The sequence below is a fragment of the Oncorhynchus clarkii genome, chromosome 8 (genome assembly GCF_045791955.1).
Source record: "Oncorhynchus clarkii lewisi isolate Uvic-CL-2024 chromosome 8, UVic_Ocla_1.0, whole genome shotgun sequence".
NCBI lineage: Eukaryota > Metazoa > Chordata > Actinopteri > Salmoniformes > Salmonidae > Oncorhynchus > Oncorhynchus clarkii.
Window position 1 is genome coordinate 28870293 of NC_092154.1, and position 14993 is coordinate 28885285.

The 14993-nt window shown below is 43.9% G+C and overlaps 1 protein-coding gene across 2 annotated transcripts in view; it reads right to left on the bottom strand.

Moving 5' to 3' along the window:
- Positions 1 to 1247: 1247 nt before the first annotated feature.
- The window catches only part of LOC139415235 (BRF1 general transcription factor IIIB subunit b), a 131077-nt gene continuing 117331 nt past the window's right edge, over positions 1248 to 14993 (bottom strand). The window contains exons 18-19 of one of the 2 annotated variants that reach the window (XM_071163165.1): positions 4185 to 4380; positions 1248 to 3624 (exon numbers count right to left, since the gene is read on the bottom strand). In XM_071163165.1, the coding sequence (XP_071019266.1) occupies positions 3587 to 3624; positions 4185 to 4380 (234 nt within the window). In that variant the 3' untranslated portion in view covers positions 1248 to 3586. The remainder of the gene's footprint in view (positions 3625 to 4184; positions 4381 to 14993) is intronic. The other variant, XM_071163167.1, reaches the window with a different exon arrangement.

Sequence of the window (14993 nt, forward strand, 5' to 3'; positions counted from 1 at the left end):
CCCAGAGAAACAACTGTGTTTTCCTGTTTGGGCTACAGTTGATCATGCCAGATTGTGCAATTGGGGCGTGCTGTGACTCACCTGAATCAGTCTTGGAACCCCCAGGGTGTCTGTGCACATCTTTGGTCAAGCCCAGCACTAACACACCAGACACAGACACCCTGGGGGTTCCGAGACTGATTCATGAATTTCAGCCTCTTTCTCCTCCACCTCTCTTAGGCTCTCCCTTCTTTTTCTTCCTGTGTCTACTGTACCGTAGCTCCACCTTGCTCTCTCTCCCTTCTCTTTGAATCAGTGCTCTTATAAGCTATGTTCCAGCACCTCCTGATTAACAAATTAAGCACTGGTGCATACCCTAGGGATCCTCCAGTGATGGATTGGGAAATGTGTAATGTAGCATCCAGGTATAATGTGTTTGGATGCAGTGCATTGTAAGACTTGTTATGAGCATACATGGCATTGTTATAATGCCTTTATAGTCACCTCATAACGATTCGGACTAAATAGCATCATTGTCGGATGAGACAGTTGAAAATGTTGTCCATGGAGAGACATAACATATTATATGCCTAATAAGACATACAGTTAACACCAACACTAAAATAAAGAAAACACCAACATAAAGAGTCTTAACAAGACATTGGGCCACCACGAGCCAGAACAGCTTCAATGCACCTTGGTATTGATTCTACACGTGTCTGGAACTCTATTGGAGAGATGTGACACCATTCTTCCATGAGAAATTCCATCATTTTGTGTTTTGTTGATGGTGGTGGAAAGCGCTGTCACAGGCGACGCTCCAGAGTCTCCCATAAGTGATCAATTGGGTTGAGATCTGGTGACTCACTCACTCTCACACACACACACACTCGCTCTCACTCTCACTCTCACTCTCACACACACACACACACACACACACACACACACACACACACACACACACACACACAATTAAACCCCCTATGCTCCTTTGAGACCCCTCTGGTAGCCAAGATAATGTAATGTAACTCTGCCAGACAAAAACATTTTTAAGAAACACCACATTAAAATGTCAATGTCAGTTCACTATTTCTTAACACCTACTCCTATCTTTCTCTATTTCACCCTTTCTTCCCACCAATTCCACTCTTTCTTTCCACCTGTCCTCGCTTTCTCTATTGATTCAACCCCCCCCCCCCCCCCCCCTCCGCTTGACAGTGAGATACATAGCTGATACGATCATATCATCCAATTAAAAAAATACACACTAACTGAAATGAGTTTATTCACTGATAAAAATGGAATGTGTGTGATTGTGTTGTTGTGAGGAACTATTGTTCCTTAACTAGGGCCGGGATTCAATGCAAGGCACGTTATTGTGTAACACAGTACACTATACCACAGTACACTGTAACCGACTTTAAACAGTAATTTACGATTGAGCTGCCATAAGCACTGTGAATGCTATCTCTGCGAACGTCAAGGAAAATGCCTTTAAAAGGCACATTGTCGGATGTATAGCGAGCGATATGCGCTATAACACACCTTGGATTGAATCCAGGCCTAGATTAACTTGGAATGCTGTTAGGAAATGTTCTGTTCAAAAGCTGGTGGAGTTGACGTGTAGAATATCAAAATACAGAACACCAGGATCTACAATCCTTTTCAGTTTACCAGTGAATTCATATAAAATCATAAAATGACAGAATTTTGTCATAAAACATACTGTAAGTAAATGTACAAAAACACAAAAGCAGGCTAATATTTCATCTGAAATGGCCATTTGAGGCGAAACAACATATATAAACATACAAACAGACTACCCAACAAGGATTGATATTTACATTCATACATAGTTGTAGTTCCTCATATTTCCTTTTGAAAAGTATGCACAAGATAAAATAGCTAAAATACAATGACATTTCTACAAACAAACAAAAGCATTTCAGTAAACTTTCTTGTCTTTTTTTCCTTCCTTTTTACAATGATATACAGAGCTCTACCAAGAGATAGCTGCCTTGGAGTGCTTGTACTATTCTAGGTTTCATGGATACATCAGGCCTCACTTTGTCAAAGCTTAAAAGTGCCGCTAGTGTGGAAAGTGACCGTATTACTCCTAATAATCGTAGCAGCATTTTATTTTTGAATCTTTCATTATCAAAACAACCTGGAAAAAAAATCGGCAACGATCAGCGCTTATACACGATGCACACAATTTATTTGAAGTGATACGGTTTGTTATGACAACAGCGGCACTTCTTTGCTTTTTCAAAATACCACCCACTGAGTTTTGCATTAGGTACATATTTTACAAAATGAATGCCAGTTAATTTCATTATTTAAAAAACTGCATTTGTGAATACCAGCATTTGATGACGATCATAAAGGAAGATTCTACAGAGATCAAAGGACAGGGGGTAAACAAGGATGGACGTAAGCACAGTATCAATTCCCTTTCAACCACATGACAGGCGGTAATAAACAACAAGATAAATACGTCCAAATGTTAATTTCAATGTCTGGAATTGAAAAGGGACTGACCAACTCGGGTATTTATTGAGAGAATGGTGATGGGCATTTTGTGCCCATTGTGCTACTCAGTGCCCATAGATGCATTGAATAGCCCTGCCAGCTGAAGCCAACGTCCCGTTTTGACAATTATAGCACCGCTACGAAAGGCGAGCAAGGTTGAGTGGATACACTCCGGTATGCCCTTTCCCTGACCGTTTCCCAAATGGCATTCCCTATATAGTGCACTACTTTTGACCATAGTGCATTATGTAGGGAATAATAGGATGCTATTTGGGACGCAGGCCCTCTCTACAGAGCATAATGCAATGCGGCAATGACAAAAGGCCCATTGCAGTACCAGTGAACTGGCACGACCTAGCTGTTCTCGCCGACTGCTCATGGAGTGGACAGACGGGTCAGTGTGAACTCTGTAACAATAGAAAAGTAGGTGACCGAGGATTGTGGATATTTGTGAATTTTTTTTCTTCAAAAGGCAAGCACAGGATCAGCGTCCCCCCCTAAATTCTAACCTTCATTACTGGCAAAACTGATTCAAGATCAGCATCTAGAGGAAATTTCACCCTACGCTTCAAGATGGCTAAAGAGGTATAGCCACATTGTAGCCATTGAAGATAATGTGAAGCCATTCACTGAAGCCAGTCACTTGCAATCTGCATATACCCTGCACTGCTTTAACTTCACTGCTTCGCGTATCTTTTGCTAATGCACTCCAGAGTTCCCAACTCCAAAATGGTACCCCTGTCTTTCTAGAAGACCGGGGATGGCCAACCCTCCTCATAGAGAGCGACTGGTTGTGCAGGAACACACCTGATTCTACTAACCAACTCCTGATCATGACATTGATTGGCTGAATCAGGTGTGTTTGAGCAAGGCTGGAATAAAATCTTGCATACCCCGTAGCTCTCCCCACACCCAGCCACACTCCATGTTCACCTTAGCAGTTTATCTGAACAGTGGATGTCCTTTTCCTCTCCTCCCTTCCTCTGGCGACTGTCCCCCGCTCAAAGAGGTCAATGGTGAGACAACTATTTTGGAGAATCCGCAGTATTTGATGAAAGAAGAGGAAAAATCGAGCCTAGAAAACCTCTTCCTCTTCAGCCTCACAGCCGTACTCTAAGAGAAAAAGAGAAAGGGAGTGAAATGCTAGTGTGCAGGTCCATTGGGTTAGCATTTCAATCAGCACCATCACAAGCTCACAGCGCTAGGATTATGTTGCCTGGGGTATGCCTTCAGGGCTGATGCAATTTATTTAACCAGGCAAGTCAGTTAAGAACAAATTCTTCTTTTCAATGACGGCCTAGGAACAGTGGGTTAACTGCCTGTTCAGGGGCAGAACGACAGATTTGTACCGTGTCAGCTCGGGGGTTTGAACTTGCAACCTTCCGGTTACTAGTCCAACACTCTAACCACTAGGCTACCCTGCCGCATGCAATTTTTAACAACGTTGATGAAAATAAGCCATAACACCTACGATTCACACGCGTTGAAAAGATCTTGCAATGAATTGTTACTTACCTATTGTGCCATGGATACGTTCTATAGTCAAGTCTGTAATGACATGCTATGACTCGCTTGTGTGTGTGTGTGTGTGTGTGTGTGTGTGTGTTTGTGTGTGGTGTGTGGATGTTTTTGTACTGTAATGTGTGTGTGATCTGCATTGCATGTTCTCTCACCGTTTCCTCCCAGGAGCTGCAACGCACTGACACAGGGCTCCTCCACTTCTTCCTCCTCATCATCCTCTGCCACTTCGTCATAGGCCACCGGGCCACTCTCCACCATAGTGGGTCCTGGAGGGGCCGGGTTGGGGGTAGGCGGGCTGGACAAGTTGGGCAGAACAGGGGTTGCAGCCGGGGTCAGGTTAGGGGTCACCTGGAAAAGGAACGTGTTTACGTTAAGCAATACTGTTCCTCGGCGTACACATCACAAACAAACTGAATTGGTCCACCCACACAGACAGCATCGTGAAGAAGGCGCAGCAGCGCCTCTTCAACCTCAGGAGGCTGAAGAAATTCGGCTTGTCACCAAAAGCACTCACAAACTTCTACAGATGCACAATCGAGAGCATCCTGTCGGGCTGTATCACCGCCTGGTACGGCAACTGCTCCGCCCACAACCGTAAGGCTCTCCAGAGGGTAGTGAGGTCTGCACAACGCATCACCGGGGGCAAACTACCTGCCCTCCAGGACACCTACACCACCCGATGTCACAGGAAGGCCATAAAGATCATCAAGGACAACAACCACCCGAGCCACTGCCTGTTCACCCCGCTATCATCCAGAAGGCGAGGTCAGTACAGGTGCATCAAAGCTGGGACCGAGAGACTGAAAAACAGCTTCTATCTCAAGGCCATCAGACTGTTAAACAGCCACCACTAACATTGAGTGGCTGCTGCCAACACACTGACTCAACTCCAGCCACTTTAATAATGGGAATTGATGGGAAATGATGTAAATATATCACTAGCCACTTTAAACAATGCTACCTAATATAATGTTTACATACCCTACATTATTCATCTCATATGTATACGTATATACTGTACTCTATATCATCTACTGCATCTTTATGTAATACATGTATCACTAGCCACTTTAACTATGCCACTTTGTTTACATACTCATCTCATATGTATATACTGTAGTCAATACCATCTACTGTATCTTGCCTATGCCGCTCTGTACCATCACTCATCCATATATCTTTATGTACATATTCTTTATCCCCTTACACTTGTGTCTATAAGGTAGTAGTTTTGGAATTGTTAGCTAGATTACTTGTTGGTTATTACTGCATTGTCGGAACTAGAAGCACAAGCATTTCGCTACACTCGCATTAACATCTGCTAACCATGTGTATGTGACAAATAAAATTTGATTTGATTTGATTCATCTGCTTATGGCCATTGGATACCACTTCTGCCACCGAAATGTCGCTAAATCATGTCTCTAGCAAAAATTGAAAATATTAATTAAATGAGGGAGTGAGTTAGAGAGAGCAAATGGAGACAAAGAGGTAAGAAAGGAAAAAAAAAGAGCAACAGAGGGAGTGAGGGATAAATCAGGGACCGCATATCCTAGCAGGCATTTTTGCAGGAGTGAAGGGAAGCAACGCCGGGAGGTGCGAGAGGCCTAATTAATCATCATGTACTGGAAAAGAGGAGGCTATTTGAACTAATTATAGCATGGCCCTCTCTTTTTTCTCTCGCTCTCTCTTTGTGTCGCTGCCTCTTTCCTTCTCTCTCATGCTAGGGCATAATGAGGACCATCTCCAGGCGGTGACAGTCAAGTCATGACCACCAGTAGGAGACCTGATGGCAGATGGGCGGGGAGAACAAGTTGAATAGCCTCAAACCCCTACAAGGCTCTGACCAAGGGTCTTCAGTACTGTTCACAGGCAGGCTTGTTGAAGCCTGGGCCAGTGGGGCCTGGGCCAGTGGGGGAGATTGACAGAGAGTGGAGACTGGGATAGTGTGAAGCCATGTTGGCCTTAACTAGTGGGTTCACCAACATTGAGGAGAGACAGCACTATGGTTGGGCCAGGGCAGGGAGGATCCCGATTGAAACTGCAGCAGAGCCATGTATACAGAACAAAAACATACAGTTGAAGTTGGGAGTTTACATACACCGTAGCCAAATATATTTAAACTCAGTTTTTCACACTTCCTGACATTTAATCCTAGTAAAAATTCCCTGTTTTAGGTCAGTTAGGATCACCGCTTAATTTTAAGAATGTGAAATGTCAAAATAACGGGGTCAGAAGTTTACATACACTCAATTAGTATTTGGTAGCGTTGCCTTTAAATTGTTTAACTTGGGTCAAACGCCTTCCACAAGCTTCCCACAATAAGTTGGGTGAATTCTGGCCCATTCCTCCTGACAGAGCTGGTGTAACTGAGTCAGGTTTGTAGGCCTCCTTGCTCGCACACACTTTTTCAGTTCTGCCCACAAATTTTGTGTAGGATTGAGGTCAGGATTTTGTGCTGGCCACTCCAATACCTTGACTTTGTTGTCCTTAAGCCATTTTGCCACAACTTTGGAAGTATGCTTGGGGTCATTGTCCACTTGGAAGACCCATTTGCGACCAAGCTTTAACTTCCTGACTGATGTCTTGAGATGTTGCTTCAATATATCCACAAAATTTTCCTGCCTCATGATGCTATCTATTTTGTGAAGTGCACCAGTCCCTCCTGCAGCAAAGCACCCCGACAACATGATGCTGCCACCCCCGTGCCTCACGGTTGGGATGGTGTTCTTCGGCTTGCAAGCCTCCCCCTTTTTCCTCCAAAAATAACGATGGTCATTATGGCCAAACAGTTCTATTTTTGTTTCATCAGAACAGAGGACATTTTTCCAAAAAGTACAATCTTTGTCCCCATGTGCAGTTGCAAACTGTAGTCTGGCTTTTTTATGGTGGTTTTGGAGCAGTGGCTTCTTCCTTGCTGAGCGGCCTTTCAGGTTATGTCGATATAGGACTCATTGTACCTGTTTCCTCCAGCATCTTCACAAGGTCCTTTGCCGTTGTTCTGGGATTGATTTGCGCTTTTCGCACCAAAGTACGTTCATCTCTAGGAGACAGAACGTGTCTCCTTCCTGAGCGGTATGGCGGCTGTGTGGTCCCATGGTGTTTATACTTGCGTGTTATTGTTTGTACAGATGAACGTGGTACCTTCAGGCGTTTGGAAATTGCTCCCAAGGATGAACCAGACTTGTGGAGGTCTACACATTTTTTTTTCTGAGGTCTTGGCTGATTTCTTTTGATTTTCCCATGATGTCAAGCAAAGAGGCACTGAGTTTGAAGGTAGGCCTTGAAATAGATCCACAGGTACACCTCCAATTGACTCAAATTATGTCAATTAGCCTAACAGAAGAAAACACCATGACATAATTTCTGGAATTGTCCAAGCTGTTTAAAGGCACAGTCAACATAGTGTATGTAAACTTCTGACCCACTGGAATTGTGATACAGTGAAATAATCTGTCTGTAAACAATTGTTGGAAAAACTACTTGGGTCATGCACAAAGTAGATGTCCTAACCGACTTGCCAAAACTATAGTTTGTTAACAAGGAATTTGTGGAGTGGTTGAAAAATGAGTTTTAATGACTCCAACCTATGTGTATGTAAACTTCCAACTTCAACTGTAAAAACAACATGTAAAGTGTTGGTCACATGTTTCATACGCACAAAAAGGTTATTTCTCTCAAATGTTGTGCTCAAGTTTGTTTACATCCCTGTTAGTGAGCATTTCTCCTTTGCCAAGATAATCCATCCACTTGACAGGAGTGGCATATCAAGAAGCTGATTAAACAGCATGATCATTACACAGGTGCACCTTGTACTAAGGACAGTTTTGTCACACAACACAACACAATGCCACAGATGTCTCAAGTTTTGAGGGAGCGTGCAACTGGCATCCTGACTGCAGGAATATCCACCAGAGCTGTTGCCAGAGAATTTAATGTTAATTTCTCTACTGTAAGACGTTTAAGAGAATTTGGCAGTATTTCCAACCGGCCTCATAACCGCAGACCATGTGTAACCACGACAGCCTAGGACTTCCACATCCGGCTTCTTCACCTGCGGGATCGTCTGAGACCAGCCTTCCCGGAGAGCTGAATAAACTGTGGGTTTGCACAACCAACGAATTTCTGCACAAACTGTCAGAAACAGGGTCTTGACCCTGTGTGCTAGTCGTCCTCACCAGGGTCTTGACCTGACTGCAGTTCGGCATCATAACCGACTTCAGTGGGCAAATACTCACCTTCGCTGGCCACTGGCAAGCTGGAGAAATGTGCTCTTCAAAGATTAATTCTGGTTTTAACTGTATCAGGCAGATGGCAGACAGCATGTATGGCATCTTGTGGGCAAGCAGTTTGCTGATGTCAACGTTGTGAACAGTCTGCCCCATGGTGGCGGCTGGGGTTATGGTATGGGCAGGCACAAGTTACAGACAACGAACACAATTGCATTTTATCGATGGCAATGCATGAGGCAAATGGTGGTCACACCAGATACTGATTGGTTTTCTGATCCATGCCCCTACCTTTTTTTAAAGGCATCTGTGACCAACAGATGCAGATCTGTATTCCCAGTCATGTGAAATCCATAGATTAGGGCCTAATTGACTGATTTCCTTACATTAACTGTTACTTAGTGAAATTGCTGCATGTTGTGTTTATATTTTTCTTCAGTGTAGAAGAGAGCTTCAGGACGCTCAAGTCATACACAAATGCAAACATAAGCACAGACATCAATCTTCACCCAGTGCCGGGGTTTGGTCTAGTTGTAGCGCTACCGCACCTGAAGCACGTGCCTCTGGAGGCAGGTTAGTGCACCTGGACCACGTGCCCCTGGAGGCAGGTTAGTGCACCTGGACCACGTGCCCGTGGAGGCAGATTAGTGCACCTGGACCACGTGCCTCTGGAAGCAGGTTCCACCACTCACTTTCTGTACTGTATCCCTCTCATATATCTCTCAATTTACATTTCTCTCACTGTCAAAAAAACATGTACAAATTCCTAATAAATATATGTACAAAAAAAAAAGACAACATAAAAGTGAACCTTACAAAGTGAACCTCTATGGTTACTCTTTCGAAAGATGCCCCTTTGACGTGTCTTGTAAACGTCTCACTCCTCTCTCTTTCTCCTTTCCTGAATGCAGGCTTTACTTCCATTCTGAACACTATGCTCCAGCCAATTAGTGGACTTTTTCATTGGTTCCCTGGAGGTAGCATTGGGTTGCCTGGCAACGGGCAGATGACCCCCACAAGGTTCTTGTGTGAGGTCCTTTCTACTGCTGATTGGTGAGCTGTGAAGTCTCATTCAGTTGTCAGAGCACTGAGGGAGCCCAGAGTAGACCACTAACATGCCAACTCCTGTGATAATCAACATTTAGCCCCATGCTAATACCTTATTAACCAAATGCTTACCGAACTTGAGTTACGTGCTAATACAATGTCGACTGCTGACCCTAAGTTGAACAAGAGCTAACCTAATGAGTACAGTGGACTGTATCAAAACAAAACAATGGTAAGTAGTCACTTACAAAACAGGGTATGGAGCGATCTGAAGTGTAAGATTGAAGGTGCTATTTGGTTTAGGGGTCAAGGGAAATCAATGATGATCAAGGCCCTATTCAAATAAGTATTAAAAAATACAGACCTGCCAACTTCAGACATTTTTATGAGTACCTCTTCAGCACGGTGGCGGTACTCCCAGCCCCGGACCCCATGACGCGCACGTTTAGCTTAATAATGATGTTGGCAGAAAACTGCCTCAGTAGTGATGGGTTCTGACTTCTAAACTTGAAAATATAAAATATCCTTATTCAGGGAGAAGGGAATGCAGAACGTTTACATTCTGTCAGAACATGTTATTGTTAGACATCATGTATCTTATGGAAAGAAGAAGAGCCACAGTCTGGTACAAGTCAACAGGACAGCCAACAGTGAGTTGGGGAGGAGTAAGGAATTTGGCCGAGGTCAGCTCAGATGAAGTGAGAAGGAATCACCAAAGTCCAGTCTAGCAACAGAGATATATTGGCTGTCCAGATGTGTAAGGAGGAGACTCCGCATAGGAGGAAGGTTTAAATACCAGTGCTTGTGTAAATATGTATTTTGCAGCTGTGTGACCCAGTGGGTGAATAAACTTGGTTTAAGCTTTACTAGACATCTGAATTTTTACTTGGTTTATTTAGAACCTAACAGTTGGCACTGCGAGCAGGGTTCACCACGATTTACAGTTGAACTACAGAGTCAGAATCAGTGACAGTTCCTACATCTGTTACCACTCATTCTAACATCTTGGGGAGATGAGAATCGTAGGCTGAACAATTATAGGATATGGACCTAGAAAGCCTGAGTTTATTCAGTAGGCCCATTGTGTAATGACTGGTCGTAAATATATGGTGTAGGGTAGGTGTTACATCTGCTCCTCCATGCCCTCTACTTCTCATCCTGTGTCTCCCTAACCTGCCGCCACTCCCCAGTGCTGTCTGTCTGTCTGTGGGTGTATGTGATTGTGTGAGTGGAGACAGGTGTGCTGGAGTCAGAGCGGATCTCCACCAGCTGCAACCTGTTCCATAATCAAGACCTCTACAAATATTTAGCCCTGCCACTTCCACGCTGCCAGATCGTAGCCTCTGCTCAGTCAGTCTGCGTTTCAAGCCATTTGTTCCTGCATAGATCTTATCCTGTTGTGCCTATTTTCCCTAGCCTGACCCTGCTTTTCTCTCCACTACTGTTTCTGTCCGCACTGACTCTGGTCCCTGTCTCCAGTCCGCTCGTCTCGTCAGTCCTGCTTCCCTGCCCTGCACCCCCACTCTACTGCTTCCTTGGATTCCACTCCGGACCTGCTTATCCTGCCCCTACACCCCTTGCCCCAGCCTCAGTTCCTGGTTCCCTACGACCTGCCTGAGCTTTCCCTGGCCTGCACCCCCCCCCCCCCCCCCACAAACAGCTGAGACTGGGTTTAACAGCTGAGGGGGTTTAATCTCGTGAGACATTTTATTTCCTCTTATTCTGAAATAAATGTATAGAATTGACGAAAGGGAGGAGGGGTCACGAGAAATTAGATTGGAGTTAATATTGTAAGTGTTAAGAGTTTTAAAGAATAAATTCTGTCAAGCGACAGCATTGGGGTTGCCAAACCTGAAATTCCTTTTAAAAATGTTTGTTCATGAACATGTAGGGCATTGTGGTGTGGTGGTTAAGGAACCTCATGGGGAAAAGAGAGACCAATGAATTGTTAAACTTGGTTGAGAGATAAATGTCGCCGTGTCTAAGGGTCCTACATGCTAAATAAGAGTACATAAACATTGGGGTGGATTAAAACAAACAATTGGAGGGAGGACAGTGGACTCATGTTTTGATTGTAATGAAAACTTTTAGGTTGCTGATTAAGATGTACACTTTCACTTCCAGAAGAGGAGGGGATGTCATCATATCTCCCTTTGGAATGTTTCCTGAGACTTGTCTTGGGAGAGCAGTTGTAATGAACATGAGGGGAGACAGAGCTTGTTTCAAGCGCAGGGAGCAGCAGGTGTTTATTGCAAAGGACCACAGGAGGAGGCTGGGTCCTGGGGCAGGCAGAAGGTCATACACAGGGAGTCCAAAAGGGCAACAGTACAGACATGGAAAAGGCTAGTAACGTAGTCCGGGAGATCAGGCTATAGGTAGATAACAGGAAATTTGATAGACTAAAGTACAGGCAGGGTGTTAGTGAGGCAGGTAAAAAATATCATACACGGGAGGAGTAAATCACAGGAAAAACAGAGCTCAGAAAGACGTGTGTCACAAAACAAACAATACCTCACAGTGATGGGGTGCAAAGAACTGAACTAAATAGTGTGTGATAATAACATACAGGTGTGTGAACAGGTGATTAGAATTCAGGTGACTGGGATCTGGAGAGTGAGCTGCGTTCAGGGGATCTAGGTGTTTGAGGGTTGGAAGTAGCAGTTAGTGAAATTCTGCAGTTTTAATAAGTATAAAGGTATCCGGATTCAGCCATAAAGGGAGCTCCCAGATAAGTAAGACCTGGTCATGTGTTTGTTTTTTCCCTACGGTTTACCACACACACCAGCACGCACACACAACTCACCGGTTATGAATATTTGTTAGTGGTGTTAATACCGTGTATGATTTATTGTGTGAGGTCTTTTTAATTTGGTTTTAAACTGGGTACGCAGAATGATGAAAATGTTTGACATGTTGTTAAGTGGTTCCTGAATTACAGGGAAAGAAAAGGAAAATAAAATACTTAATGGTGTTAAATTACCTTTGTCCTGACTTTCTGGTGAGGCCTGATCAACCTCAATAGAAATGATCAAGACAATAGGTGAGATTTAAGCATAATATGAATGTGGGACACTCGTCTCTAGTCTATTTTACCATTACCTTATGGGATACAAACTAAATTGTGTACGAGCAGCAGGAGTGCGGCATGAGGCCTGAGACCGTGCATGTGGAGTGAGCATGGAGAGAAATCACGTCCAAACTTCTCTCATGCTGCTGGTGTACTGGTGGGAAAAATGCACCAGAAAGAATGGACTGCACAGAATGGTGGTGGCAGCTCAGTTGAGAGACCCGTGTGCTTGGGAAAATCTGATTAATTTCCCAGATATTGAAATCAGGACATTATCATGGGCCATCAACTGTAACAGGCATGAGTTACCTATGTGCTGTTGGGAACTGTAACGCTACCTGTATCGCTACCTGAAACGCTAGCTGTATCGCTACGTGTAACGCTACATGTAACGCTACCTGTAACGCTACCTGAAAAAGAACATGAAGACACGCTAAAAGGATGAGTCCAGGGAGAAACGGGGGGTGGTCAACCATGCCAATAATTGTTTATTTGGGGTATCAGGTTGATTGTGGAGGTCTGCACACTGCAAAATGTATAATAATTTAGACTAAGAGTGCATTGAGATACCGATCTGTCATTAACATGCCACTCGTGACAGTAAAACAGGGACAAACGGGGGCTGTAATGAGAAAAGTTAATATGGGTAAAATATGGTCCGGTTTGTAAATGTACATTCTAACCGTGACAATGTGTGCTAAGTTGAGGGGCTTGAATTCAAGTGATGGACTCAACATAGAGCACTAAGGACTGTAATTCTAAATTTGGGTTGGATAATTTATCAAATGTTTTAATTATGATTAGAAGATAAAGAGAGAGAGAGTGAGCACTGCCCCTCAGCTGTGAGGAGAGCACAAACTGAGGGGAGGGTGCACTGCTTGAATTTATTGAGGGTTTTAATTACTTTAAACCTTATCTTTTAGTGTCCTCCGAAAGGGAGGTTATTAGAGAACCCACTAGATGATAGCTTGGGCCAACCATGAGGGGGTACTGGATAGTAGGGATTTCTTTTTACAATATCATCAGAATCATAATGTTAAAGCGCATCAATACATGTGGATTGCTGGATGATACCGTACAACTAATTACGTACAAGGCTCATAGTCTGTGTCTTGCTTTGTCACCCGAGGATGAGGATGAAGGAGACTTGCATGGAGACTAGCATCCCATGGGCATAGAACAGAATGGATGGACGGCTCTCTCCCCAATCTCATCCGCATCAAGGGTGGTGTGAAATTGTTAACATGTATTTTTGTCTCTTCCCTGTTCAAGTCAATATGTTTCTAGATGTTGTGGAACATAAGAGTGATCATTGTTCCAGAAGAGGGATTGTTTGGAAATTGACTAATTGACTTGAGAATGTTTTAGTATGTTTATAACTATAGAAGTGGATTAGTAGTAGTGACTAATGTGTTATGGGTTAGATGAAATGATTTATGTGCAAATGTATTTGTAGCAGGAGGCAAGGTACGTACAAATCAAATCTTATTTGCCACATGTGCCGAATACAACAAGTGTAGACTTTACCGTGAAATGCTTACTTACAAACCCTTAACCAACAGTGCAGTTCAAGAAGAAAATATTTACCAAGTAAGCTAAAATGAAAAGTAATAATAAAAAGTAACACAATAAGAATAACGAGGCTATATACAGGGGGCACCGGTCCCGAGCCAGTGTGCAGGGGTACAGGCTAGCTGAGGTAATCTGTACATGTAGGTGGGGGCGAAGTGACTATGCACAGGTAACAAACAAACAGCGAGTAGCCACAGTGTACAAGAGGGGGGGGGGGTCAATGTAAATTGTCCGGTGGTAGATTTAAAACAATTGTTCAGCAGTCTAATGGCTTGGGGGTAGAAGCTGTTGAGGAGCCTTTTGGTCCTAGACTTGGCGCTCCGGAACCGCTTGATGTGCGGTAGCAGAGAAAACAGTCTATAACAGTTTATGGGCTTTCCTCTGACACCGCCTATTCTATAGGTCCTGGATGGCAGGAAGCTTGGCCCCAGTGATGTACTGGGACATCAGTGTATTCTGTGGAGTCCCAAAAATCAAGGCATTAACGTTACAGGGAATTGGGAGAGCGGGATGGAACGTGTCTGGGGTGGAGATCTGTGTGGCTCATAAATTAAGGAAGGGGTTAGTAGAGTCTGGGGAACAATACCACTCCGCTGTGCAGAGTGATACCATGGAATAGCTCAAAGAACAGGAAGGACAGCTAACTGTGCACAATATAAAGACAAATATGAAGTTAAATCGTTACGTCACACATACCCATATTATTGTGGCAGAGATACTGTTGTCATTTCAGAGACTATTGTTAACTTTCAATGATGAGTTTGTCAAAGAAGGTATCGACCGTAGCAGAACACAGGTCATTGAAAATGTTGGGTGCTAGGGAACCGGGTATGAGTTGGGAGACAGGTAGGGAGTCTCTGAAAGGGTTAGTCCTAGATCTATCAGTGAACCACAAAGACAATAGGAGAGCAGGAGACAGATTCCATGCAATAGCTATTCTCACGGCAGTCGCTGTAGATACAGTAACTGAAGGAGCGACAGTATGGCGAAGGATATTATAGCAACAGCATGGAATTGGACTACGGCTCAAATGAGGGATTTTGAAG